Source organism: Pollachius pollachius (assembly GCF_949987615.1).
Source record: "Pollachius pollachius genome assembly, chromosome: 10".
NCBI classification, from domain to species: Eukaryota; Metazoa; Chordata; class Actinopteri; order Gadiformes; family Gadidae; genus Pollachius; species Pollachius pollachius.
Window position 1 is genome coordinate 16,053,442 of NC_136943.1, and position 26,056 is coordinate 16,079,497.

The 26,056-nt window shown below is 44.3% G+C and overlaps 1 protein-coding gene across 3 annotated transcripts; it reads right to left on the reverse strand.

The window, feature by feature from the left end:
- On the reverse strand, window positions 1-26,042 carry elp1 (elongator acetyltransferase complex subunit 1). 3 transcript variants are annotated; one of them, XM_079745385.1, is made up of 36 exons: window positions 25,981-26,042; window positions 25,553-25,748; window positions 25,002-25,154; window positions 21,584-21,665; window positions 21,205-21,285; window positions 20,861-20,946; window positions 20,190-20,380; window positions 19,469-19,592; window positions 19,229-19,322; window positions 17,174-17,404; window positions 16,562-16,732; window positions 16,323-16,401; window positions 15,363-15,524; window positions 15,170-15,276; window positions 14,692-14,795; window positions 14,165-14,218; window positions 13,916-14,021; window positions 13,072-13,187; window positions 12,858-12,931; window positions 12,397-12,475; window positions 11,301-11,380; window positions 10,799-10,933; window positions 9,100-9,185; window positions 8,767-8,915; window positions 8,399-8,522; window positions 7,111-7,208; window positions 6,672-6,873; window positions 5,772-5,833; window positions 5,604-5,666; window positions 5,247-5,307; window positions 4,869-4,982; window positions 4,506-4,605; window positions 1,701-1,828; window positions 1,246-1,397; window positions 881-962; window positions 1-129 (listed from the first exon to the last, which is right to left on the reverse strand). In XM_079745385.1, exons 2-36 carry the CDS (start codon window positions 25,703-25,705, stop codon window positions 62-64), a joined length of 3,951 nt encoding a protein of 1,316 aa, XP_079601511.1. In that variant the 5' UTR covers window positions 25,706-25,748; window positions 25,981-26,042; the 3' UTR covers window positions 1-61. The 3 variants fall into 3 exon arrangements, with proteins under 3 accessions (XP_079601511.1, XP_079601510.1, XP_079601512.1); XM_079745384.1 differs by lacking the exon at window positions 25,981-26,042 and adding an exon at window positions 25,857-25,976; XM_079745386.1 differs by lacking the exons at window positions 25,553-25,748; window positions 25,981-26,042 and having other exon boundaries at window positions 21,584-21,661; window positions 25,002-25,101.
- Between the last annotated feature and the right edge of the window lie 14 nt (window positions 26,043-26,056).

Consider the following 26,056-nt stretch of genomic DNA (forward strand, 5'->3'; position numbering starts at 1 on the left):
ACATGTTCTTATATGATACCCTCATACATTTTTATTTCACAAATTTTAAATACAAAACAAACTACTTAAGAATCGTAAGTTTCCATTTGACACCGCTTCTCATCTTCGGCACTGTGGGCATCTCAGCGTCTACAGAAAGATTTCAAAATGTTATGACAACAATAAATGAGTCAAATATTATTACACTTATCAAGCACAATTATCGACAAGAATTAGCAGTGACCAAAATGAAATTGGTTCCATGTTAAAATCATCACTCTTTGTGTCCATGTTATGTAGATCAGGTCAATGGGCAGGAAGTATGTTTGAAATGCCGTGAAGTATTGAATATATATATTTATAGTTTCTAAAGTTCCCACAAAGTGAAAAATGTGTTATCCTGGGTACAAAATGGGTTGCCTTGAGTTGAATTACTTCAATACCACGATTGACCTAAAAACAAGTAGTATTTTTTCAAATATTTGTGCCCGAAAATTTATTTGGGCTTACTCCTGGTATACGGCTGTATTAAGTAATTTATCCAATTCAATTGTTTGAATGTCAATTGGAACACCTAGTCCAATGATTGACCGGCAGCATTGGTTTTTGACGGATTCAACCCTGACACCTTTCGAAAAGGTATGTTCTGTCCCAACCTCCGGTTTGATGAAGGAGCTTACATGAAGACATTCGAAAGAAGTCTCCTGACTACTGTCGTATTCAGCCTTTAAATCTGAAAAGGTCTTTAGTCAGAAGTAAAATCTATTCCTCCGTTCTATTCTGAGGTGTAGGAGTTTCTGGCAAACTCATTGATTTTCACAGCATGGGCTGTAGTAGGCTGAGATTTACTATCGCCATGGAGACGGGCTCTCAGCTGAAACTCTTGAACTCGAACACTGACCTGGAAGTGGAAGGGTGGTGGGCCTGAGCTGGTTCTGTAAGGAAGCCATGATGCTATTGGCTGTGGAGTCGGGACCAGTGATCTGGACCAATAGGAAGGAGGTAGCAGAGGGCGAGTTAATTGACATATTTATTATTCTATTTTCATTTTCCTCGTTACCTCCTGACCGCTGCCAATGCTGCAGTCTGACAGCAAGGTATATTTCTGTGTAAACCTTAGAATCATTTCACTCATTTATTATGTCACTATCCTGAACCCTACTAACATCAACAAGCAGAAAACATAATACAATAGCAAAAGTCTCCTTTAAGACAAATTCCAACTCAAAGACTAATGGACTACAATTCCCATAGCAACTCCCTTACTGGGGTTTGGCTCAGCAGGGCGCCGTCCTGCCACACCTCGGGAATCGCCGCCTCCATCATCAGCAGAGCCTCCTCGTAGGCCAGCTGCAGCTTCTGGGCTTGTCTGTCATACTGGAACAGAACCAGGGCCTTCAGCAGGCTGTGGAGCTCCTCTGCAGAGGGGGGCGGGACAAAGGGACCCGGCAGTCATCACTAATATGGATATGAAAAAGGTCCTAACTACAAACAGTGCTTTGTCCTGAACGGAGAATAATAATATCGTATGATAGACAGCCTAATAATTCATACTCGGGAGCGATCCACTTCTAAATACTGCGTTTGGTCTGATGAAAACAATGAGTGGGGAAGCAGAAATGCACAAAAGCGTGATGGGGGTTGGGGGTCCCAAATATTAAAGGACTGCCAGGGTCCGACCTACGACGGAGAACCCTGGGCCCAGTGTATTTGAGCCCCACCTCGTATCTTGTCCACGGTGCCGATGATGTCCGCCAGGGCATGCAGCAGAGCTATGTCCTCTAAGGGGCTCCCTTCCTTCAGACTCCACTTCTTACGCTCCGCCTTCCGCCGATTCTTAGAGGACCTCCTGCCAGACAGACAGACAGACAGACAGACAGACAGACAGACAGACAGACAGACAGACAGACAGACAGACAGACAGACAGACAGACAGACAGACAGACAGACAGACAGACAGACAGACAGACAGACAGACAGACAGACAGACAGACAGACAGACAGACAGACAGACAGACAGACAGACAGACAGACAGACAGACAGACAGACAGACAGACAGACAGACAGACAGACAGACAGACAGACAGACAGACAGACAGACAGACAGACAGACAGACAGACAGACAGACAGACAGACAGACAGACAGACAGACAGACAGACAGACAGACAGACAGACAGACAGACAGACAGACAGACAGACAGACAGACAGACAGACAGACAGACAGACAGACAGACAGACAGACAGACAGACAGACAGACAGACAGACAGACAGACAGACAGACAGACAGACAGACAGACAGACAGACAGACAGACAGACAGACAGACAGACAGACAGACAGACAGACAGACAGACAGACAGACAGACAGACAGACAGACAGACAGACAGACAGACAGACAGACAGACAGACAGACAGACAGACAGACAGACAGACAGACAGACAGACAGACAGACAGACAGACAGACAGACAGACAGACAGACAGACAGACAGACAGACAGACAGACAGACAGACAGACAGACAGACAGACAGACAGACAGACAGAGGAATAGAAAGCAGAGAAAGGTTAAGACAGAACAAAAAACATAAGACAGAAACAGAGGCAGAGAAAGACGAATGAGGAGTGAGGACAATACAAAATGCATTATTTCGGCTGACTGGATGCTTGCTGAGGGCACATGCACGATGTTCATCTGCTTTAAAATAAGCCAACTCATTCATCTTTTCATTATGACACTTAGCAACCTGTCTCATTATTTTGCTTAATACTGTTCAACTCGCAAAAAAATATTTGTCCGGAACATCTCAGTTTATTTTCAATTTCCAATGGAAATTATCAACGGTTGCAGACCAAACTGCCTCTGGACGCATATGGATAGACCTACAACCAATCAGAACCCCGTAACGTGTGACACATCAGTGGCAGCCAACTTTGTCGCTAATGAAAAGGCCTCAACGGCGCTATCAGTATCATAGGGTGCTCCTCTGTTCAGTAATCGTGACAAACCCGCCCAATATAAGATAAACGTTTGCGATTGGCCGACCCAGGCAAAACCTACTGGACATCTGTCTGACCTGGTCCTGAGCATGGTTTCCGTTATCCGGCCATTGGCCAACTACAATTACAATTGGCTGGTAAATATCAACCTTGACTGCCATCTTCGTGATTTTTTTCTGTTGAATGGGACTGTATACATAAGGCGTGATTTCCGTTTTGTTAAAATGCTGCATTAATTGTATCGCATCATGGTTGATATTTGAAGAGTCTAGTCTGCAAATAATTTAGTTTAAACAATCACAATCAGGTATATTTGTAATCACCAATAGTCAACATGATCAGCGTACTTGTTGAGGTCATTGGGGAGGTAACAGCCATTTATGTTTGTCAACACACAGTCCTATAGTAACCATAGTGGTGAACTACATCCATAGACATATAATTACCAGTTGTTTTATCTATTGATCACTCATCTTGGACAAATGTTTACTTGAACTGAGCTGAATATATTTGAATATAGGTTGCGTTTAATAACATGACGGTGTGCAGTTGTATCACACTTTTTTTTTTTTTTTTTTTTAAATGGCTGGATTATTACAATCTTATCGGCCATGTTTGCTGGCCAAAACAATGACTAGAGGAGACTCTGGTCCAGAAGTATGACCCAGAGCAAATGAGCTCACAGATCCATCTAGTTCCAAGGCTAGTGTTGAGGCACAAATAACAAAATTGAAAGCAAAGAGAGAAGATATATATTTCTTGGAATCAGACGTGGGGGAAGAGATTGGGTAAATGTAGGTAGCCACTAGGTGTTGCTATTGGAAAAATAGGCTATAGGATTGAAAGTCATGCGAGTGGAGTATCAAAGTTCATGTCCACAGACTATATGTAGGCAACCTTAAGCAAGATGCCTTACCGCAGGGCTGTATGTGAATACACTTTAGGTTGCTTTTGAACAAAAGTGTCTGCTTAATGACTTAAAAGGACTGAATGTCCCAATGTTTGTATGTGGGTGATTGTAAGATAGGGTGTGCAAGAAGTGTGAATGAGACACACAGACAGAGAGACGGACACAGACATGAACCAAGGTAGATAAATACACACAGACAGAGGGACAGGGAGCCTGACTGACAGACAGAACTAAATATACACAGTCAGAGAGACAGGGAGCCTGACTGACAGACAGAACTAAATACAGACAGACAGAGACACAGGGAGCCTGACAGACAGAACTAAATACAGTCAGACAGAGAGACAGGGAGCCTGACTGACAGACAGAACTAAATACAGACAGACAGAGAGACAGGGAGCCTGACTGACAGACAGAACTAAATACAGACAGACAGAGAGACAGGGAGCCTGACTGACAGACAGAACTAAATACAGACAGACAGAGAGACAGGGAGCCTGACTGACAGACAGAACTAAATACAGACAGACAGAGAGACAGGGAGCCTGACTGACAGACAGAACTAAATACAGACAGACAGAGATGGACAGAGACAGGGGAGAGCGGGGTCTTACGAGGAGATCCTGGAGTTACTGCTGGAGTGTTTAGAGTTGCTCATCACACTGCTGGCCTCTGAGTAGAGCTCAGCATCAGGACAGTCTGGTCCGTCCTCGTCTGAACACACACACACACACAAATACTACACATACCGGCATAAAGACTGCATTTCCCCATGTTCGACAGGTAGATTCTACTCTAAACAAGCGGTGTTTTTGCCCGAGTTTGTGATATTGGGCCAATGCCTTGCACTTGGGACATAATTCATAGTACTAGATATGAATGGAGAAACATATTTGTTCAAATTCAATTAAAGTGTGCCATTTATTTAGCAACACACAATTGATATGGCCTTTAAGCTAAAAAGCGGTAGGTGCTACCGAGCATGTCCAGCCTGGCTTTCTCCTTCAGCTCCAGGACCACGGACAGGCGGTTCCTATGGCGACCAAACTGGGCCGTGTTGTTCTCCAGGAAGGACGTATGGGAAGTGAAGGCTGGGAAAACAAAATACAAATTTGACATTTGAGCTCCCTCTAGTGGTTTGGTGTTGAAGTACCATCTTTGGGTAGATCCATGTTTTGGTCTAAATGTCAAGACGAAGGTACAACCGGGTTCCCTTGACCGACGCTTGCATTGGTGTAAGCGTAACCTACGGCAACAGCCTCTGTGGGCTAGAGCATGAACGTAGAGATCCGTGTCGTACTTAGATGGGCTATTTGACGCAGGATAATAATTCAAGCTCCCTGGCTGGGCCGTACCTTCTAGAAGCGCAGGTTTGAGGTCGGTCTCTATGATGTCTTGCCGGTTGTGCCTGTAAGCCTAGAGAAATAGAAAATCATCAGTGACGGATTCGGTGAGAACAATAGAAGGTTATCTTTATAACAGCACAATGTTCAATGGACTGCACTTAAACCTAGGCTAGTCATACCAAATAGTAATACTAAATAAAAAAAGGAAAGCATAACATAATTATATAAATTATGAAAAACACTAACCCTAAAAAAAGAACTTTACAAGATTGTAAAAAAAAAAGAAAAAAAATGCAAAGCAGCTTGAGTAAGAAACTTCCTGATTGGATAAAGTGTCAATAAATACGTTGTGTTTGACCAACTGACCAATCGGAGGGCCTCCTCCCAGACGGCTCCTTTGATCAGGGCTGAGATGGCCTCCTCACAGTCCTTTGAACCAGAGACATCACACACACACACACACACACCTATGTACAACATGTCATGGACTTAAGGGAGGCAGGTGAATGAGCTGAGGCCAGGGCTGTGTGGTACCTTAGCGTACTGGTCGAGGAGCAAGGCGCCCTCGGCGTACCTCCTCTGGTCGATCAGCTTCTCTGGAAGGAGGGAAAGAAGCACAACATCAGCTGATGGAAAGAAAAGACAGAAACCCAGAGGAGGCAAGATAACCAGCTCTCAATGGAAACAAACATATGTAAACAGATATTAATCCAGATCATTAGATGTATTGAAACCCCATGAAGCATGATGAGATTGAACTTTATGACAAATTTATGAGCTCTCAAATTACGGACTAGTTTAGCGATTCAATTCAAGACTAGGTAATAGGTTATCAACTCAATGTATCATCTCTGTGATGTGCTGTATATGAAGTGCACAGGCTGTCCACAAACTCTGCTTGCATGGCTTCATATTTTCTGTGTCCGAAGGCTGTGATTCTGTTTTCTTGGTTCACATCGCCTCAGTGGCCAACAGGCGATCTGTTGGCCATCTAACTGAATGACATGCAGCCAAGTGGCTAACAGGTGATCTGCTGGCCATCTTACTGAATGAGAGACAGCCAAGTGGCTAACAGGTGATCTGTTGGCCATCTAACTGAATGAGAGGTAGCTAAGTGGCTAACAGGTGATCTGCTGGCCATCTAACTGAATGAGAGGTAGCTCAGTGGCTCACAGGTGATCTGCTGGCCATCTTACTGAATGAGAGACAGCCAAGTGGCTAACAGGTGATCTGCTGGCCATCTTACTGAATGAGAGACAGCCAAGTGGCTAACAGGTGATCTGCTGGCCATCTAACTGAATGAGAGGTAGCTCAGTGGCTAACAGGTGATCTGCTGGCCATCTTACTGAATGAGAGACAGCCAAGTGGCTCACAGGTGATCTGCTGGCCATCTAACTGAATGAAGGACCACCTGGCTGGTGTGTGGACGGCTACCTGCCATGTCTCTAGCCAGCAGAGACAGCTGATCCTGGGGGAGGGGCACCTGCTGCGCCACACACAGCGCGTGTCTCCAGCTGCTAGCGCTGACGAAGGCCTGCAGCGCGCGGCCCGGCTCGCCACATCGCCATAGCAACAGGCCCGCCTGCTCCGGCTGCTGTTGGGCCACAAGGTGCTCCGCATAGGCACAGCTCAGCGCCTGCAGGACAGAAATGAGGGGTCGGACATGGGTAGTTGTCATTTATGGTTTCTATAGCATACCTCATAAACAACACTGATAAACGAGGAACTGCAGAAAATTGGGGTCCTCGAATGAATGGGAAGATATGCAAATTTCATAATAATACAATGGTGTGATTCTACTCTCCTCTATAATGTTGAAACACAAACGATTTGAATACAGTAATGCGAGGGGGTAAAGCAGGGTGTGCTGTACCTTGTACTGAGGGCTCGGGGCCGGGTACAGCTCCAGGGCTTCACTGAAGAGCTTCTGCTCCCTCACCAGACCTAGAGCCTCAGTGAAATGCTCCTCTCCTGCAGAATCAACAGGCAGTTAGAGTCCGTTTCTCAGCTCATTTTAAATGTATATTTTTTCATATAAATCAGTATATCGTTTTCTATCTCTTTGTTCCTAAGATTGTCCTGTACTTCCCGCCACAACCCCCCGAAATACACTGAGGCTGAGGAGTTAGGAGTCTTTAAAGCTTTCAATTGATCGCTTTAGCGTCCCCCATAGTCCTATTTTGATGAACTTTAGCCTGCTTAACTTTGACCTATGCTTCTTTAAGTACACCAAGTTTGGTGATGATTGACTCAAACATTGATCGGGGTAATTTGGCTGTCCAGGGTCCATTTTGTTACAGGTTCTGGCTACAGGTTCTTAGGACAACTTGCTCAACATGAGGAGAGGAAAATGTCTACAGGATTTCATGACTGTAGGTGAAAGAGGTCAGGAAATATGGCCGTCCAAAGTCTGCATTTTCATTTAATTGTTAGAGCAACCCTATCGTCCGATCTGGATACAAAATTGGAGTGGTTCTTCTTGACCCATGTGCCATTGTCCACACCAACCCTGCCTTTTGGCGTTAAATTCTGACGATTTTGAGCCTCTGGCGCCAATGTTGTTTTGTCAATTGACTTTTTCTTACTTGAACAGTTAGAACTTTGGTCCCCAAAAGTCACTCAGTTGGTCCCGCTCAAATCAAACATTCCGTCTAGGAACTGTGATGATTTTAGTCACAGGCCACGCAATTTTCGATGCCAAGCCCAAATAAAAAAAGATGTGGACTACATCTTGTTTAGAATCCATCTTAATCTTGATATAAGCATTTAAGTCTTTACAAGTTTTAACGCCCTTTGCAGAAGTCAATGGCCCCTTGGGGCTTTATTTTTTATTGTACAGAGTACTGACTATTGCTATAGTGCCACCTTTGGGCCAATCAGCGTAATATCTCTTCTCTGTTAATCTTGTGTCAGCCTCTACAGCTGTCGAAGGTTTCATCAAAAGCGTGCAAGGTTTAGGCTGTGTAAGTCAAACGCGGCGGCTTAATAATAATAATGAAAACACAAAACAAATACAATAGGTTGCCTCGCACTTTGTACTTGGCCCCCTAATAACACATCTCTATTCACATGTGAAGGCTGTTATTGTAATGTCCCTGCATTGTAACCTCCACAGGCAGTGCATCCTCTTCCAGGGCAGGTGGGAGTGTGGGCGGACTCACCGCACTTGCTAAGGTGATGCAGGGCCTTGCTGTATCTCTTCAGGTGCTTGTCGATAGAGTAGCGCTGGTAGTTTGGCTCCAGAGTCTTCAGCTTGTTCAGGAAGGGAAGGTACTCTTTAGGGTCCTTCGGAGCATAAAGAGGAGAGAATAGAAAATCAAAAAACATGTTGTAAATGCCAAATCGTACCTTTTTGGTTTAGCTCTTCTAAAGCATGTTTGCTTCTGCTCAAGATGTCACTGTTTAAATTCATGTAAACAACCCTTGAACCTTCATAAGCAATTAGCATTTTGCTATCATTGAGAAAAAGCTGTAGAAGAATAAAGGGGGGTGGATGGATGGCGTGACGTCTTCACCCCCTCCCGGTCACCTTCTGGGACTTTTCGGCCACCATGAGGACCAGGTCGAAGTCGTAGGTGCCCAGCGAGTGGTCATACAGGTCGTTCACGTTGACCAGGAAGAGTAGGTACTTCAGGGCCTCTTCAGCCCCTACCGCGCCTGCAGCCCCAGGGGGCTTTGCTGCACACACACACACACACACACACACACACACACACACACACACACACAGTGAGGTGAACACCCCCCCCACTTTCTCACCGTCTCTCACTAACCAAGAAACTGATTGTCAAAAACATACTGGGTTTAAACTCTCCTACTGATCCCTGGGTAAGCATGTTATAAACCCTTGGGCCAGTTTTACCTCTCAGGTCGTGAACCTTCTGCAGAGCGATCTCCAACTCAGGGACTGTCTTCTTCACATGGCTGGTCAGGATGGAAAGGCAGTATCTGAACACACAGACCAAAACACTTGTCACTTACTGAACCAAGAACTCTTGGCACGAGTCACATGAATAGTTACGTGACACGTTACCTAATCCTTGGTGGTGGTTCATTCCAGACTCAAACACACTGTTCAATATGAAGCAGTTGCGGCTAGTGGTTTTCAAAGTGAGGGAGGAAGGACTGCGTGCTTGGTTGCCATTGGCCTGCTTGCACTATTAGTGGCGTATGGTGGGTATAAGTATGTGAGACTCAAGTTGTTTCTGGGTGTTTTGGTGAAATACAAAATAGCAGGGAGGGATAATTATGTGAATACAATTCATACAAATCCACCATTGGCAGCATTGTACTTTGAAAGCTGCTGGGCAGCATGTCTTGGACTACAAGGGCAGAAGGAAAGGTTGCAATCCCTATTAGTCAAATCAGGCCTACTCTTGATTTGTAAAACTAAATAAAAAGATCTGGGCCTATCATTGGGCCTATTTTTGCCCTCAATGATTGAAGCTATTGGTTGTAATTTTGGTAATAAGACAAATGAAGACCCAAGACCAAAAGTGATGCCATTTAAAATGCATAATGCTCTGAATCATTCACTAACATCCTTTCCACAATATTAAACAGAAAAACAATTAAAAGAACAACAAGAACATTATTTCACAACTATTTACATGGGCTGTAAGCCTACATTGTTTGAGGCAAATGTGGATGTTAATGGATGTTTCAGAATGTTGGTCATGGTGTTAAGCCAATTAAGATTGAACCTCATTTATAGATCAAGTCAATCCTCCTCACTGTTTGTGTTGTTGCAATGATATCTGTTATCTGGTCATACCAAACGGGATATTTTTTAAGTGATTTCAGAATAACGGCGCATGTAGCTCCACGTATTCGCCACCCTTTCAAACGGCTTGGTAACCCAACGGAGGAGAGTCGAAAAATAGGTAGGCTCAGTGCGTTTATTTTGGGACCTAGCCCAACTTTTGGTGGTAGAAACGCCAATATAAGCGAACCGAGCCGCAACCGCTCGGTGAAAGCGCCAATATAAGCAAACGAATTGACTGTATCGCAACGAACAGTAGCGCACCGCTCGGTGGTAACGAGGCATACGACTGAGCAGGTTCGTTGGTTCTCGTAGCCTAGACGTGAGGGGATAACCCCTCCTTCATGGCTGCTCCACAGCCAGGGATCCTTCTTATTGGTTCATAGCGCAGCCAGGGCTCCAGCCTATTCGTGAACAAACGTTGGAGCGATTCAGACCCCTTAGCTAGTCACACGCACTCAGAGGAGGAATTTCCTCCTCTCTCCCATTGAACCCCATGTTAATCGCTGGCCACCAGCACTGCCGGGGAAATGAATGGGAGTCAATGGAGGCTGAGGGAGGAACGACCTCAAGCAGTAATTGTCAATAGGCGATAGGGGGTGCTAACGTCCCTTTACCCAGGGAAACAAACATTACAAAGGCATTAAAGTAGTCCTATTTAAGGGCATTCATTCATTACCGTAGCCTGGGCAATCTACATTTTTTATTCTCAACAATGTTAAGGAGGATCTTCCTCCCTCTCCTGACTGGAGAAGCCTCCACTGATATAAGTCAAATACAATTAGATGGATTAAAGTACTTGTCAGGATCCATTGATTCCATCGTGTGGCGAAACGCATCACACACGACGTCCAACTTCTTGGCTCTGGTCATGGGAGACGGCACTGGGACGTTCAGAGGCCTGGGGTACATGGTTCCAGTCGTGTCTTCTTCTCTGTTGAGTGAATGTCACCAATATTAACCAACTGTGTCAGATCGCATTTACCCAAAGAAAGATACTCTTGCTTTTTTCAGTCTACTCAAACCAGAATTCGTATTTTCGAAGTTTAGAATTCAAATTTCAGACTTCCTCAACAATTCAAAATTAAATAAAAAGTAATTTCAAGGCAAATATGTACATGTGTAAAAAAAGAAACGTTGTTGTGCTGACTTTATAAATGTACGTGAAACATGTATATGTTGTAACTGTATAATCAATAGTATGCGTAACAATGCTGATAGATGTGTTCTCAACCCAGTTGATCCTTCGATTTACATGTTCTACTGAGACCACTGAAGAATTGAGGCAGGGCCTAACTGACCGGAGCTCCGTGAGGAAGAGGTTGATGTGGCTAATGGAGTTCAACTGAGTGATGAAGGTTTCCACGTTCTCCAGGAACACCTGCAGAGACAGACACACACACGCACAAACAAACACATTAACTTCTTTACTTATTTGCTCAAGAATCTGAGACGTGCAGGCAGAGCAGCAGCATGTATGTCAACGCCGTCAGAGTACATACACCATCGATTGGTTTCACCTCCTCAGGTCTGTTTACATTGTGTGGTGAAAGATGCAGCACACCTTCTGCAGTTGCTGTGCATGCGGTTCTACAATATATTTAGCCAAGCTCGGCTGTTTGTCTGATGAAAGAGTCCTGCTTCATGTTTGAGAGTTGAAGTTGGAGCCTGATTTTCCATAACAAACGTACAAAGAAGTATTCTTACATAAGAAAATAGCCTGGCCTCAGGGTTACCATTTAACCAAATATATATATATATATATATATATATATATATATATATTAATTGCTGTCATTCAATTAAAAAAATGATTAAATAATCACACTATTTGCTATGATTATTCACGTTCATGAATCTCATTTTTTTCTCTTAAAGAACCACTGAACTGAAATCCCTTTGGGTTTGTTTAAAAATGGATAATTTATCTTAGATTATGGTGCAGAACACATTTGTTAAATCGCAAAGTGTTGGAATTCCATTTCAAACAGATAATACTATTGTTTCATCCTGCGTATGATGATCATCCTCCATGTCTGTGTTCCTCTCGAGGGGTGATTATAAGAGGTATCTCCTGATGCAATATGAATGATTTCTGTAGATTCCTGTAGTTTCGGAAGGGTGAGGGGATATTTCAAGGACAAATGAGTTCTCTGGTTATTCAATTTGGATTTGCAAAGTTGGCAGATTACTTTTGTTTTCTCCAAAGATCCGTCAAACAACAATTTAGCACCACAAGTCTTCAAATAGCTCCACCGCCACAGAAAGTAAACAAAGCTGCGGTAACTGCGTTTAAAAAAAGAGTGTGTCAAATCTTTCATCCATATCCTAGATGTACTGCCAGCGGGCGTGGTTCAGCTCCGCTGTACAGCTGGTTTGTTCAGCGGGCAGACGCACCTTGGGGTTGTGGTCGTACATGAAGTTGAGGTTGATCCTCAGCTTCCTCATGCACTCGAACGCATCACGAAACTTGAGGCTGAGAGGGGAAACACATAGTACCTTCACTACAGCGCTAATCACCAATCACATAGTCCCTTCACTACAGCGCTAATCACCAATCACATCACAGCAAGTGTTTTTGTTATTTTAATGCTAAATCCAAAATGATGGTCTGAAGGAGGTTCACTTAACCACAATGTAAGACACTTTTCTCTGAGGCAAGGGACAGGGATTACAGGTTCTACCATGCAAAGTTGCCTCGCATGTTTGAATTGAGCCCATCAGATCAGCACAACTGCAATTTGCCAAATCCCATTATGTCATTCTGTCATTTTTGGTTTTCCATTTTGTACTAAAGCAACGTTGGCAGAGTTGGCAATTTATAGTTAATACTACAGGATAATGACGATAAATCCTACCAGTCCAGCTGCTTCCTGAGCTGGGCTAACACCAGCGCTCGGTGATGGACCGTCTCCAGGTTCCCCCGAGGCATCTAGACACACACATCCATTTTTATCACTAACAAACCAACATACATTGACAAATGCACGCCTTCAGCCATGAGTGAGTTGAGTGAGTGTGTTAAACAAAATTCAAGATGGCCATAAATCTACCCAGAGGTGATCCTCATACCTGCAGGATCAGCCTGGTGTCTTGGGTTACCACAGTAACGATCTTGGAGCCCCTCTCCACCCGCCGCAGAGTCTCATCGTTCTGACCTCCGTCTGACCCAAGAGCATCTTGTAGCCCTGCCAGAGTTCAAGGGTCAAAAGGTCAAGCTCGGTGTCAGAAGCACAGACGGTTGGCAGCAGGAGTAAGTCAAAAATGGATGTGTTCGGTGGGGTTAGGGGTTAAGTGTTCGATAACAACTGTAGAGAACGACACAGAACACCGACGTAGCGCTTGAGGCCGAGACGGACCTGATCTAGCTGAACACCATGCACCGTGGTCCTGTCTATAACAAGAGCACGGTGAAACAGACCTTAGCATCAAAAGAGAAACCCTCTAGTCATTAATGAAGGAAACCACTTACATTCCAAAACTACCATTCCATGATCGCAGGTTATATGACGACATTTACATTTAGATTTACATTTAGGGCATTTAGCAGACGCTTTTATCCAAAGCGACTTACAATAAGTGCATTTGTTACAATAAGTACATTTGTCATAAGAAGTGAAACAATATATCGCTGTCGGTACAGTAAAGACGTTCATAGAACCAAGTGCAAGTATTACAATTGCTAGGCTATCCCATTCCCCGTGTAAAGCAATGATAGCAGCTACTGTAGATGCTACACAAAAAAGCACCTTGAATAAGTGCAATGTACAAGTGCCAGGACGTACAACATTCAATGGTGGCTGTGCATTGGTTTCTATGCAGACGACCAATCGTGTGCGTGCGGGTGTGTTTACATGTCGGTTTGTGCGCATTGGTAATGGGAGGTGTCATAAATGAGTACGGCTGCGTGGCCTACCTTTGACGGTCAGCGTGCCCAGGTGGAGGCAACGGCAGGTGTGCGCATGCGTGGTCACAAGGAGGAAGTCTTCGTAGACCACAAAGGAGGAGACATTGGAAGCCAGCTGGCAAACACAGACCAATCCAAGCGCTTGATTAACATCCGACATCAAGAACGACCATCTGAACCGCAGTGCCGTGAATACTTAAAACCGCTAAACATGAACCCAACATGACGAGACAGTGCGGCGGTGCTGAGGTTTGGCACCTGGGTATCTCCAGCATAGAGGTGGTTCCGGTCCGTTAGGCCCAGCAGAATCTCCTGAGGAGATGAATAGTCGTTAAGACGCAGACCCTTAACCGCGTTCGACCATTTTTGAAGCATAGGAGCATTTGAATGTTAGTTATTGTGTTGGGAATAACGTTTTTTTGGTCATTGTTTAGTAATGTAACTTAATTGCTATAATGGGAAGAAATGGTTTCTCGTAAGAGACATGTGAGACGGGGCAAACCAAATTCTCTTTGGCGCTCTCAAATTGGCGGAGTACCGCCAACAATGGTTTATTCTGATGTTCAAGCCCTATAAGAAACTAGGCCAGCTTGACGACTAGAAGCACTTTGAATTGCAATTTTTCATGTGGAGCACTGTTTAAGTAAAGTTTGATTTGGTCAAAGGAGGATAATACAAAGAGGTTCCACTAGAATCCATGGAATAGGGATGGTTTTGGCTTCTAAGCACTTCTAGCTGTTGTTTCCACATCCACTGCGGATGTTTTAAAATGGTGGTCCCCCTACCTCTTCACCGACGGTGCAGAGAGCCATCTGCACACACGGGACCGGGAAGTTCATCGGACAACCGCTGAAGTCCGTCCAGTCCTCCACCGACGGAAGTTCTGAATCTGAAGCAAAATCGCCAGAAGAAACTGCCTGTTATCCCACTTAGGATCACATTCCGCTACAACATCAACCTTGTTGCCGCAATGATTCCGTTTTCTGAAACATCCAACTCTCTTTCAGAATCATTCAAAAGAGCTTGACGGTTGCCCTTTAAGAGGTACCTTCTTCTCCATAGCTCAAACCTTCAATTGAACTTATCGAACACATTACTGGATCATTTCAGTTGTAAGGGGGGTCTGAACCTACTCCAGATAAGTACATAAAGTCTGACTTTCCCCTTCCAATCCACTGGGTATTAAATGAGCTAATTGAATACCCTCCAGGATAATGGCTGGTCATTGTGGTAGTGGTGTGTGTGTGCGAACTGTGAATTCACCCCAGACCAGCTTCCTTGTCTGGCCGTCCTCGAGCTGCAGAGCCACCGTCCCGCTATGGAAGCTGTAGGCCATGCCGGTCACAACACCATCCACCGCCACTTCCGGCCTGGCCACAAACACAGGGAGCTGGGTACAGCAGGTGATCCGGGACTAAGACTGGCTGACATGGGTTGGGCTGACGGTGGGACTGACCTGTTGCTGAGAGCGCTTTGGGCCTCCGGATGAGGGGTAGGTCTGAGGAAGAGGAGGGTGGAGGACGAAGGCAGCGACCCAGAGCTCAGGCCCAGGAGCAGGTCTTCCTTCAACCAGAGGAGCTGTCTGATGGCTAGAGGGGCCGCTGGGAGCCCCGCCACACTGAGGGCCGATACAAACAGACGCTAGCTAACCCCATATCTACGGAGAGCAAGCCTGGAGTAGATAGAAACTGAACCCCAATACCACCTCTCTTATTTTAAAGTGATGGACAACAGGACTTTATAATAATAACGTATCACATAGGGATGTATCCTCGACACGCATGCCAAATACCTTGTGAAAATGTCTGAGTAAATTAATACACATCTCAAAGTCAGCTAATGAACTCAGTCTGAACTAATGAATCCCTGTCGAACTCAATCACTCAGCTGCAAGGTCGCATTAATGTGAGTGGCCAGGCGAGGCCAAGTAAGTGTATGGTAATTGGTGGACTGTAATTGGCTTCATAGCAGAGGAGGGAAAAGGACTCTGCCCATTAAATGGGCTTGAAGGAATAGAGGGAAATTGATCAACTCAAAGTAGGCGAAACTAAAATGGATTTCAAGGAAGATCATTTTCGTAAACTATTATAACCCTTAATAAAGATATGAGAAGTAAATCCCGGAATTCTGTTTTCCATCACTTTAACATTTTACAGCTACTATTCAGTATACAGTTTTATCTAAAGTGACGTGTTTTTTTTTTACATTTGGTATTTTTAGAGCACACTTGAACAAGAGGATACATTAATATTAGCAGGGTGAACCAATAAATAGAAGCATTTCCTAATTTAGTGTTTGAAAAGTGCTATTGAAATCGACCTCCATCATGTGCTGTCCAACCTGTGGGCTAACCCCTGCCTGCTCCCTCACTGCTGAATGACCGAATTACTGGACAGAAGATAGTGTATTCTCTAACCTGTAAGTGTTGCATAGAACCAGGGGAAGGGACACCACTCTGAAGCCCCCCGGTCGCTCTGTAGACGGTCTCCCAGAGTCTGAGGAGAGACAGAACAGTTTATATAAGCACCCTGAGCATCAGCCAATCAGCTCACACCACGCTTTCAAACCATCACTTGAATGAAAGTGACTGGAAGAATGATCTTATTAGGCAAGTATGGTTTGATTACAACATGTGTGGAGAAGGGAGGAGCCTACCAGGGCCAAAGACTGATATCTGTCCGTCCGCCGTCATCGCTGCCAGATGATTGCTCTTCTGAGTCTGACACAAAAAGGTGACCAGGTTGACCGGAGAGGTCAGCTGGAGCTCATATGAGCACAGGGGCGGAGGCACAACCCCCTGGCGGAATGTCGTCACCAGGATCTTGTCTGAGAAGGACAAGGGCGTCAACCAATCAGGAGGCACCAGGCAACACTACAACTACCACAGGGACCACCCCCTTCCTCTTAGCACATACTGTTATCGTAACTGCTGATTGGTAGAACATGGCACTCATTTGAACCAATCAGAATCAGCCATTACCATATACTGGCTATGTGGCCATTCCGTCAGTTTTATGTTTATTGTTATTCTTTCAAGAGCCCTTATGTCTAGTACTATCCATTCCTAAAGGCCAAATTAAGCTTCAAATGAAACTTCTTTACATAACCGACATAGCCCAAAGGCGACCTGCTTCGACTTCCCTGCAATGCTTCCTGGTTCATTTAGGGCTAGTCTAGTTCAGGATGTTTACACACATGTTCGTTTCATTTGATTCATTCCAATAAAAAAGGCCCATATGTCTCCGCCGTCCTCTGATTGGCCCTCACCTCCATCAATCACGGCTACGTTGGCGTTGTCGCCGGCGTCCAGGCCGGCGCTGCGGTCGGTGGACCAGCCCCAGTCGTACGTGAGGCTGGCCCAGCCGCGTGTCACCACATGGAGCCTCAGGGGCCGCTGGGGGTCCCACAGCACGCAGGCCGGGGCCCGCTGGGGGTCCCGGCCAAAGGCCAGGCTCTGCTTCATGTACCAGTGGTAGTTCCCCACCGTCCACAGCTGCACTACGGAGGGAAGCAAACGGGATTACTGACCCGCACACCCTGACCTACTCTTTACCATGTGGAGCAGCGGTTAGTCCAAAGCAGCCATAGGGTATAACTTTTCACGCCTTGGTGAAAAGTTGTGAAATTTGGCACACTGGTTCAGGACAGGCCCATTAGCCTATGAAGCAAATTTGACGTCACTAGCTCATCGGCTCTAGCGCCACCAACAGGTCAAAGTTGGACATGCATTCATGTTTATAACTTTCGACCCATTCATCCAATATTCACAAACAAGATATCATTGGAGTCCAAGCCGAGTTTAACGCACCCTATGTCGCCGTTTTGCGCCATGATGGATTTCCGCCATCTTGGTTTATGTCAAAAACCTTCAAAATGCTACTCCAATCACAAATTTGGTCCAATCATCTCGAAACTTGGCACAAATGATCTTCAGGCCATGCTTGATAGAAAAGATTGAACGATTTTTCAAAGTCAGAAACGTTTGGCCGCTACAGCCAATCTAATTCGACCGCGAAGCCGCCAAACAGGAAGTTAGCCAATATCTCAGCAGCCCTTTGACATATCATATGTCTGGTGATACTGTCAGACTGCCCCATATAGCTACTAAAATATTTTTCATGGCAAAATCAGAAATTGACCGCCATGTTGAAAGTTGTCAAAATCAATATTACATATCCACAGGCCACAGATTATGTCCAATCATCATGAAACTTGCCATATATGATCTTCAAACCAAGATAAACAAATGTGCCAAACAGCTTTTTCTAATTCAAAACCAATTGGCCGTGACAGCCAATCAAACTTGACGGCAAAGCCGCCAAACAGGAAGTAAGCCTGTTCTCAGCATCTCTTTAACATTGTCAGTAAAATTATATCCAATCATATGCATTTTATCATGGTCATCATATACTGTGTTATATAACACATCAATCATATCAAATCATCATGTCGATCTGTCATGCAGCATACAATCAGAACACTACTTTATTCATATCAATGTTAGTTGCCGCTCATTAATGGGTACACACTGCCCTCGTGTGGCGACAAGCGGTACTTAATGTATAATGCAACAATGACTATATTTACCGTTCCGCCCACTTACAATATAAACTGCAATTCTTACTGGATTAGATGCTTCATGAACCACCTCCAGAACGGATACTTGTTTACATTGTGTCTCTGTTAGGGATATTGTTCTGAATACCCCTATGTATTTGTGTCATTTGTTATTTCGGCCAGACTGTAATGCGCCCTTACCTCTAGGTGGGGTCATTTTTCCATTTGGTAAACATTGACTCGTACTCGCATAATGCTGTAGTTCATTCCGCCAGCTGTCGTTATTACCGATTACCGAGACGGTCATCATGTAGCCACCTAGCCGATTACATCCGCCCGGCAGAATTAGTTTATTGAGTCCCATTATGCTTGACACCCACATTGCTGCTCGCAGCTATATTTTTATTTACTTTATTTTATTTTTTCAATTTATCATATCCGGATGACCTGTGCAACATAACTTTGCTTTAGTTACTTGTTTACTTTTATGTCGTCCTGCTGTTGGTTAGGTGCATATTTATCTATAAGAATATGTCTATTTATGCTGTGTATTGTGATTATATTGCTAGTTGTATTGATTATATTTATTTATTTTGATGTTTTTGGCTAGAGCTAAGCAACTGTAGCCAAAAATGAACAGAGTCGTCTGGATCTATATCTGGATTGACTCATCATTCAAGACACGTCATGGCTGGGAGTCACACACGCTAACCACTGCACCATCTTGGCCCCCGTGGTGAGGGGTTCAGGGGAGGTGGGCCTTACGGTCGGTACTGACGTGTCCGTCTGCCCCAGAGTGCATGTCCTCCAACCACACCAGAAGGACCGTCGAGTCACTGTTCCACAGCAGCTCCTTCACCTGCAACACACACATACACACACACACACACACAAGTACTGGCATCAGATAGAGAACCTCCACGCCCAGTGAATTCCACAGAGAAAACACTGGAACAATTGTATCAACCAAACACTAGAGTTGAAGACACCACAGGCGGGGGCGACCTTGGCCTGGTCTCTGCTGCAGGGTAGGGTGAAGTCTCCGTGCAGCAGGCCGTTCTTCTCCATGAAAACCACGCTGTGCTTGTTGGGGTGGCGCTGGGTGCACGCGATCAGACTCCCCGAGGGTCTGAAATATACGGACCGCCTGGCCGTCACCATGCCGCCACAACAACAGGGGTACGGGACCCATTCATGCGGTAACAGTACACAACCGGCCTTTCTACTAGTGGACACTGATAACACATTGACCTCTTGCTAATGTTAAGACACATTTACGTCGGAAAGGAAGTAGGGCAACTTTAACAATGGGCAAACTAATAAACTTAATTTAACTTTATAACCAACAGATAACGAAAGATAGGTTTGGTAAAAGTCTGAGTGTGTCACTGTCATAAACGAGTACAACACTTCCACATCCAGTCACTATTGTGAGTGTGACATGGCATTAGGCAGGTAAAGGGACTTCAAGTGGATACATTTTCTGTGATCCACGTAATCAAGGCACAGGTAGGGTTAAACATCTTGCCCAAAGCTCCCTACAGGTTGACTGCGTACGTCTGGGATCAAAATAGAATGTGGCTGGGAGTCAAACAACCTCTCACTCTCATTGCTAGTTAGCTACTACAGTGACATTCATCAATTAAAGATCAATTAAGTCAGTAGCAATCATTGTCCTACATCAGAACCCATTATACTATTGAGCTATGATGAGGAAGGGGGCTACCTCCAGCAGAGGGCCTGCTCCAGCCCGTTGAGGGTCTCGCTGGTGGCCTGCAGGACCCCCTCTCTGCTCCACACCCGGACCCGCCGGGCCCCTGTCTGGGGACACACAGCGCTGACGGCAAACAGCTGGCCGTCCCCCCGCCACGACACCCGGGGCCTGCGGTCATCCCAGGACACTGCCGGCTGCACCTCCTTGGAGAAACAATGGGTCGATATCTGGATATTTACTGATCGGGATATTCCATTTTTCTATTTTTGTTGGGAATGTGATGGGATTTTATGTGATTACTGCCATGTGGGGAGGTTCTTGAAAATAGATATTGTAATTTGACGTGCCTTCTCGGTTAAATAACAATATATATTCAGGGTGGCTGGACAAGCTAGAGTGTTAACCTTGGAGGTAATACGGCTTGTTGTGACCTGGGTTCGATTCTGATAGGAGGTCCTATGATACATGCCTTTCCCTCTCTCTTTCAACACCCTTCCTGTGTCTCTTCCCTGTCCTGTCCATAAATCCACTAAAAGGTCACACACACACACACACACACACACACACACACACACACACACACACACACACACACACACACACACACACACACACACACACACACACACACACACACACACACAATTTTCATAATGAAGAGAGGTAGAGAATTGTGTACACACCAGAATTTTCTTCTGGGCTGCCTGCTTCCCTTCAGAACCGTGGAACTGGGTCTCCTTCTTCCCCCAACCAACAGTGATGAACTTTCCTAAGACCCAGGTGAAAACACACATTATAGCTCACACACACACCCACACTCAATGTCTCTATGTAATGCATACAATCTGTACGTATATGCTGAATATAAAAAATTAGGGTTGTTGGGTCACTTTATTTTACCTTAATAACAATGGTAATAGACTTCTCAAGAAAGTATGTTTGGTCTAGAACGTGTATTAAACCAATGACTGCATCTGTGTATTTTACCAGGCGGGGAGAGATTATCTTTGCTCCATTTCCAACCTACCTTCACCAAAGTCATCCTGGTGGATGCCGACCTCTGTGATTGGCTCAAAGTCCTTGGTCATCATGATAACGGTCTGCTGGCCTGCAAAATGCAATGATTCACAGAGAAATCATTATAGACTGCGGTCTTACAAAGCTGTTGAGATTCTTCCTAATTTGCAACTGAGACAGAGAGCGTAAGAACCTAAATGCAAGTTGGAGTACCGCCATGGACTTCTTGGTATGCTTGGTTATGACAAATACAAATCGGTAAAATAAATAGTGCTGTAGTCAATTCATATATTGCTGAGACACCAGAAATGTCTCCTGTGGGATCCAGAAAGTATAACAGGTGGGGTGTCCAGATGTTGGTGATAAAACAGAGGAGAGTTTTGACCAACCAGTGGTGAGCGCTACCAGTTCCTCATCCGGACTCCAGCTCATGGAGGTTAGGCCGCTATCAACACTGCCAACACATTCTACCTGGGGAAACACACGCATTACAGCCTTTTTATAAACCTCAGTTTAAGATAAATATAATAGGTGATTAGGGATGTCCCGATCCGATCCACGGCATCGGTATCGGTCCGATATTGGCCCGTAGAGCTGGATCGGATATCGGAGGGGAGTAAGAAATATGATCCGATCCGCGCCGCGTATCACGTGATACAACAGTTAGCCGTCAATTAGGCGCATGCACATGAGAGCTAGCGCATGAGAGCTACCTGTTGAAAAACCATGTCAGCAGTGCGGCTGTATTTCAACCTTAAAGAAGAAAAAAGTGCAACAGCCTGGGCCTGGCTGTTGCACGGCTCTCCTCGGCTGTTGCTGAGGAGAGATGCCGTCACGTCACACGCACCAACCTCGGCTAGAGCGGATCACAGCTGTTGTGATAGCCACAAGCTTGGCGATCATAAAAGCTAACCATTTCGGACGTTGCAGACGTCCAATAGATTAAAATGATTAATCAATTAGAAATATGATTATTATAAATCGGGCGTTTGTGTGTGGGGACCCCCATTTATATGGCTAGAGGCTAGCTGCTTCTTACATATCAGATATACTCCCTGTAGAAGCTAAATGCCAACGTAAAAGATATTTTTCACGCCATGATATCTACACAAACGATATGCAATACGAAAGAGAGTACAAGGAGTCCAACCGTACAAGCCTTATCGTTTTGTGAGCTTATCTCGATTAACTAGATGTGAAAGAATAACATCAATAACACTTCCTGGTTACGACAAGTGACACACAGGCATGCATTGCATACGCACAAGTGTACACACTTGATTCAACCATTTCAAACTATCAGTGATACCAGCTCAGCTATTCTATATATTACTTCATACGTATTCAAACTTTAACCATTTAGCTATTTGTTTAACTCTTCACTTCATGTTTCCAACCATTTATGTTTTTTAAAATGTGTGCATGTTCACGTTGTTTACTCCATTTAAACTTTTCAACTCTGTTAAAATATTTTCACTTGATTTAAGTCATTCAACTTTTCTTAAGTGAGATGTTTTAAGGTGGCTTATTATGGAGCCAGTATCCTGCCATAATTCAAACCTGAAAAAAAAAGTTTCAAAGGCTTGTAAGTCTGGGTTGAAAACTCAACACCTTGTAAAGAAGGTTTTGCAACACTGAAAAAAGAGATTATAGCCTGAAAAATGTTTTTAAATGTCTGCAAACATGATTTTGTGTTCTATTTTATCTTCTTCATCATTTTCACCAACACATTTTCAAAGTTTAAAAAATGTCACCAGCGCATTTACAGAGTTTCAAATCTGGCACTGTTCTAACAGTGTATTTCATTGTTTGTCTTTTCAGAGATTTGACCACACAGGCGCAAGCTTTGAGTCACGTAATTATTGGCAGTGTTCTGTCGCGCATTTGTTTTGAAACTCCTGACAGTCAAGGGTCTGAAATCGTTGATCTGCAAAAAGGAAAAAAAAAAACGTTCCTGGGGGCGGGACCATTTGGCTCTAAACCTATTGGTTGCTCTCTGCTGACGTACATTCCAATCACATGTGCCGTTGACCGGGCTGTGCATGATTGACAGCACGAGAAAGTATCTGGTGCACACGCGAAAGTATCTGGTGCGCACGCGAAAGTATCTCGTAAGCACGAGAAAGTATGTTGTGCGCACGAGAGAGTATGTCGAGCGCACGCGAAAGTATCTCGTGAGCACGAGAAAGTATCGTACGCATATCACTGGCAGTGTGTGTGTGGCTTGGTGTGTGTGTATTTTTAATGTGAATAAGTGCACATGTAAATCTATATATTATTTTAATAAAGTATTTATTGTTCAGCATGATGCAGTCTAGCGATTTTGGGAGAAACAAGAAAGTATCGTGTACATATCACTGGCAGTGCGTGTGTGTGTGTGTGTGTGTACTTTAAATGTGAATAAGTGCACATGTAAATCTAGATTTTATTTTAATAGAGTATTTATTGTTCAGCATGATGCAGTCTAGTGATTTGGGGTTACGTCTGTGAAGTGTCCCTACCAAAGCTGAGACCAAACTTACGCACATGGAATAAATTACCCAGCTTGTCAAGAATCGGTGGCCGCTTCATTCCGACCATATTCCAATCTATTAGTCACACTAACCATCTCGTAGTTGGAGGCAAGAGAGTATACGCGCTCCAATAGTGCGAGATAAAAATATAGCACATTCATTTGAATGATTTTAGCTTGTGTGTGCCCTAGCCCGCTATAAATCACACACAAGCTAAAATCATTCAAATTAATGTGCTTTATTTTTATCTCAAATTATTGGATCACGTATACTCTATTGCGCTCCGCCTCCAACTACGAGATGGTTAGCTATACTTTCCTGCTGTCGGCTCCCAGACCGAGGAGCACGGGGGAGATGTTCTCTCCAGGCCCGATGCTCTCTCGGGGGCAACACCCTTCACTTTTACCGACAGTGGGTCTGCTTATAGGTCGGAATATGGTTGGAATGAAGCGGCCACCGATTCTTGACAGGCTGGGTACTTTATTCTTACACACAACCGGACTCGTTAGATACTTCACTAAACTGACACGCACGCTATCGCTCGCTCGTCCACCCTTTTTTTTCAGGCTATAATCTTTTTTTTCAGTGTTGCAAAACCTTTTTTACAAGGTGTTGAGTTTTCAAACCCAGACTTACAAGCCTTTGAAACTTTTTTTTTTCAGGTTTGAATTATGGCAGGATACTGGCTCCATAGCTTATTTGCAATCATGAGCAAAGTGGTTCCATATATATTATTATTATTATTATTTGTTCAAGAGTAAAACAAAGTATTGGATAGATATCGGTAGTGAAAAAGTGGTATGGGGACATCCCTGTAGGACAGGTAATCCAGATACCCATCCAGCACTACAGGAAATAAACAAGCCCTAAACAATCTACAATGTTTACAATATATATATTTACAATACGCCATTTCTCTCCCTGTGAACTTTTTTTATTGTATTTATTGATTATATTTACTCTATTCTATTATTTATACTGCAACACGTTTCTGGGATTAATAAAACTAGAGGCAAAAAATGTAGATTTTGGCCTTGTAAGATGTAAAGATGAACTCATAGAAACATGCTTACTAGTGTCTGAATGATCACAAGTTGAAGGCACATGAAAATATTTGTGTGGTATAAAAGTACTATAAGAGAGTGCCAAGGACGGCCACTGATGGCGATGCTGAATCAAATCAAGTACACTTTGCTGCTATAAACAGAGGAGATGATTCTCACAAGTTCCTCGAAAGTTCCATCTTACGTTAACTGAGAAGAAAATAACTTGTTTGTATTAATTTTCTGCTAACCTCATTGGTGGTCAGGTTGTAGAGGATGACATCACCGGTGGCCGTGGCAACACATACAGACTCCAGCTCGGCCAGCTCCTGTATCCCAACCAGCCTCCCACTACCATCGTCGGGCACGTAACCCTTCTCTGTCAGCGAGGCATCGTTCACCACCTGACCGGGACGAGGAGGTAAGGAACATAATATATATATAACACAACTGAAGAGCGGTTAAACTTCTACTATAATCTTTTTAGTTTGTAAAGCCCTCATTATTAAACACCCTTATCCTAACCCCTATAAAGGACAAGGAGGGTAAAAAATCCCCAATTCAAAGGGGGATAAAAATTTAGAAGGAACATAGAAGTGGGATACCAGCTTCCAGCGACAGTTAAATGGGCAGACATTTAATTATGGAAACATAGAACAAGGAAACTTTTTATCATCAAGTTGTTAGAAAAAAGAAGATTAGTTATGGCTTAAATGCTCAAACAATGGTACTCTGTTTATCTGGCACACAAAAGTTAAAGCATTAAAATCACTGGTGTGCCTGCCCAGCAGTCAGGCCCTACCTGACCAGTTCTTGGGTCAAATTCAATGATGGAAAACTCGGAAGCAAGAAGTAACGAGTCAGTGTCGGAGCGCACAGCAGCACACAGAGGGCTACCGGCGCTGTGGGACAACTCGGCATTGCACAGGCTCTTTAATAACTTGAGATTCCGCATTTTGCATCCAGAGCGAGACACGTCGATGGCACGTCTTCCAATGCTGTAAGGGACACAATATAAGAATAACTTAGGCTGCTTACTGAGTATGTCCTTATCTGTTATACAAGACCATGATAACGAAATCACACAACAACCACTTTAACCTTACCCGTATTGCCGCTCACAACCAATAACAAACTGCCCAAGTGCCCACACAGTGTGTCCACATTACAGCATAACAACACAGCAACATCAACACACACATGTGGCATCCATCCCTGTAAAGCCACGACCTTTCAACTGTAGTATTGAGATGCAGCCCATGGTGTAGGCGCCCCCTGCTGGCTTGGAGCAGTGGTGTTTGCAGTT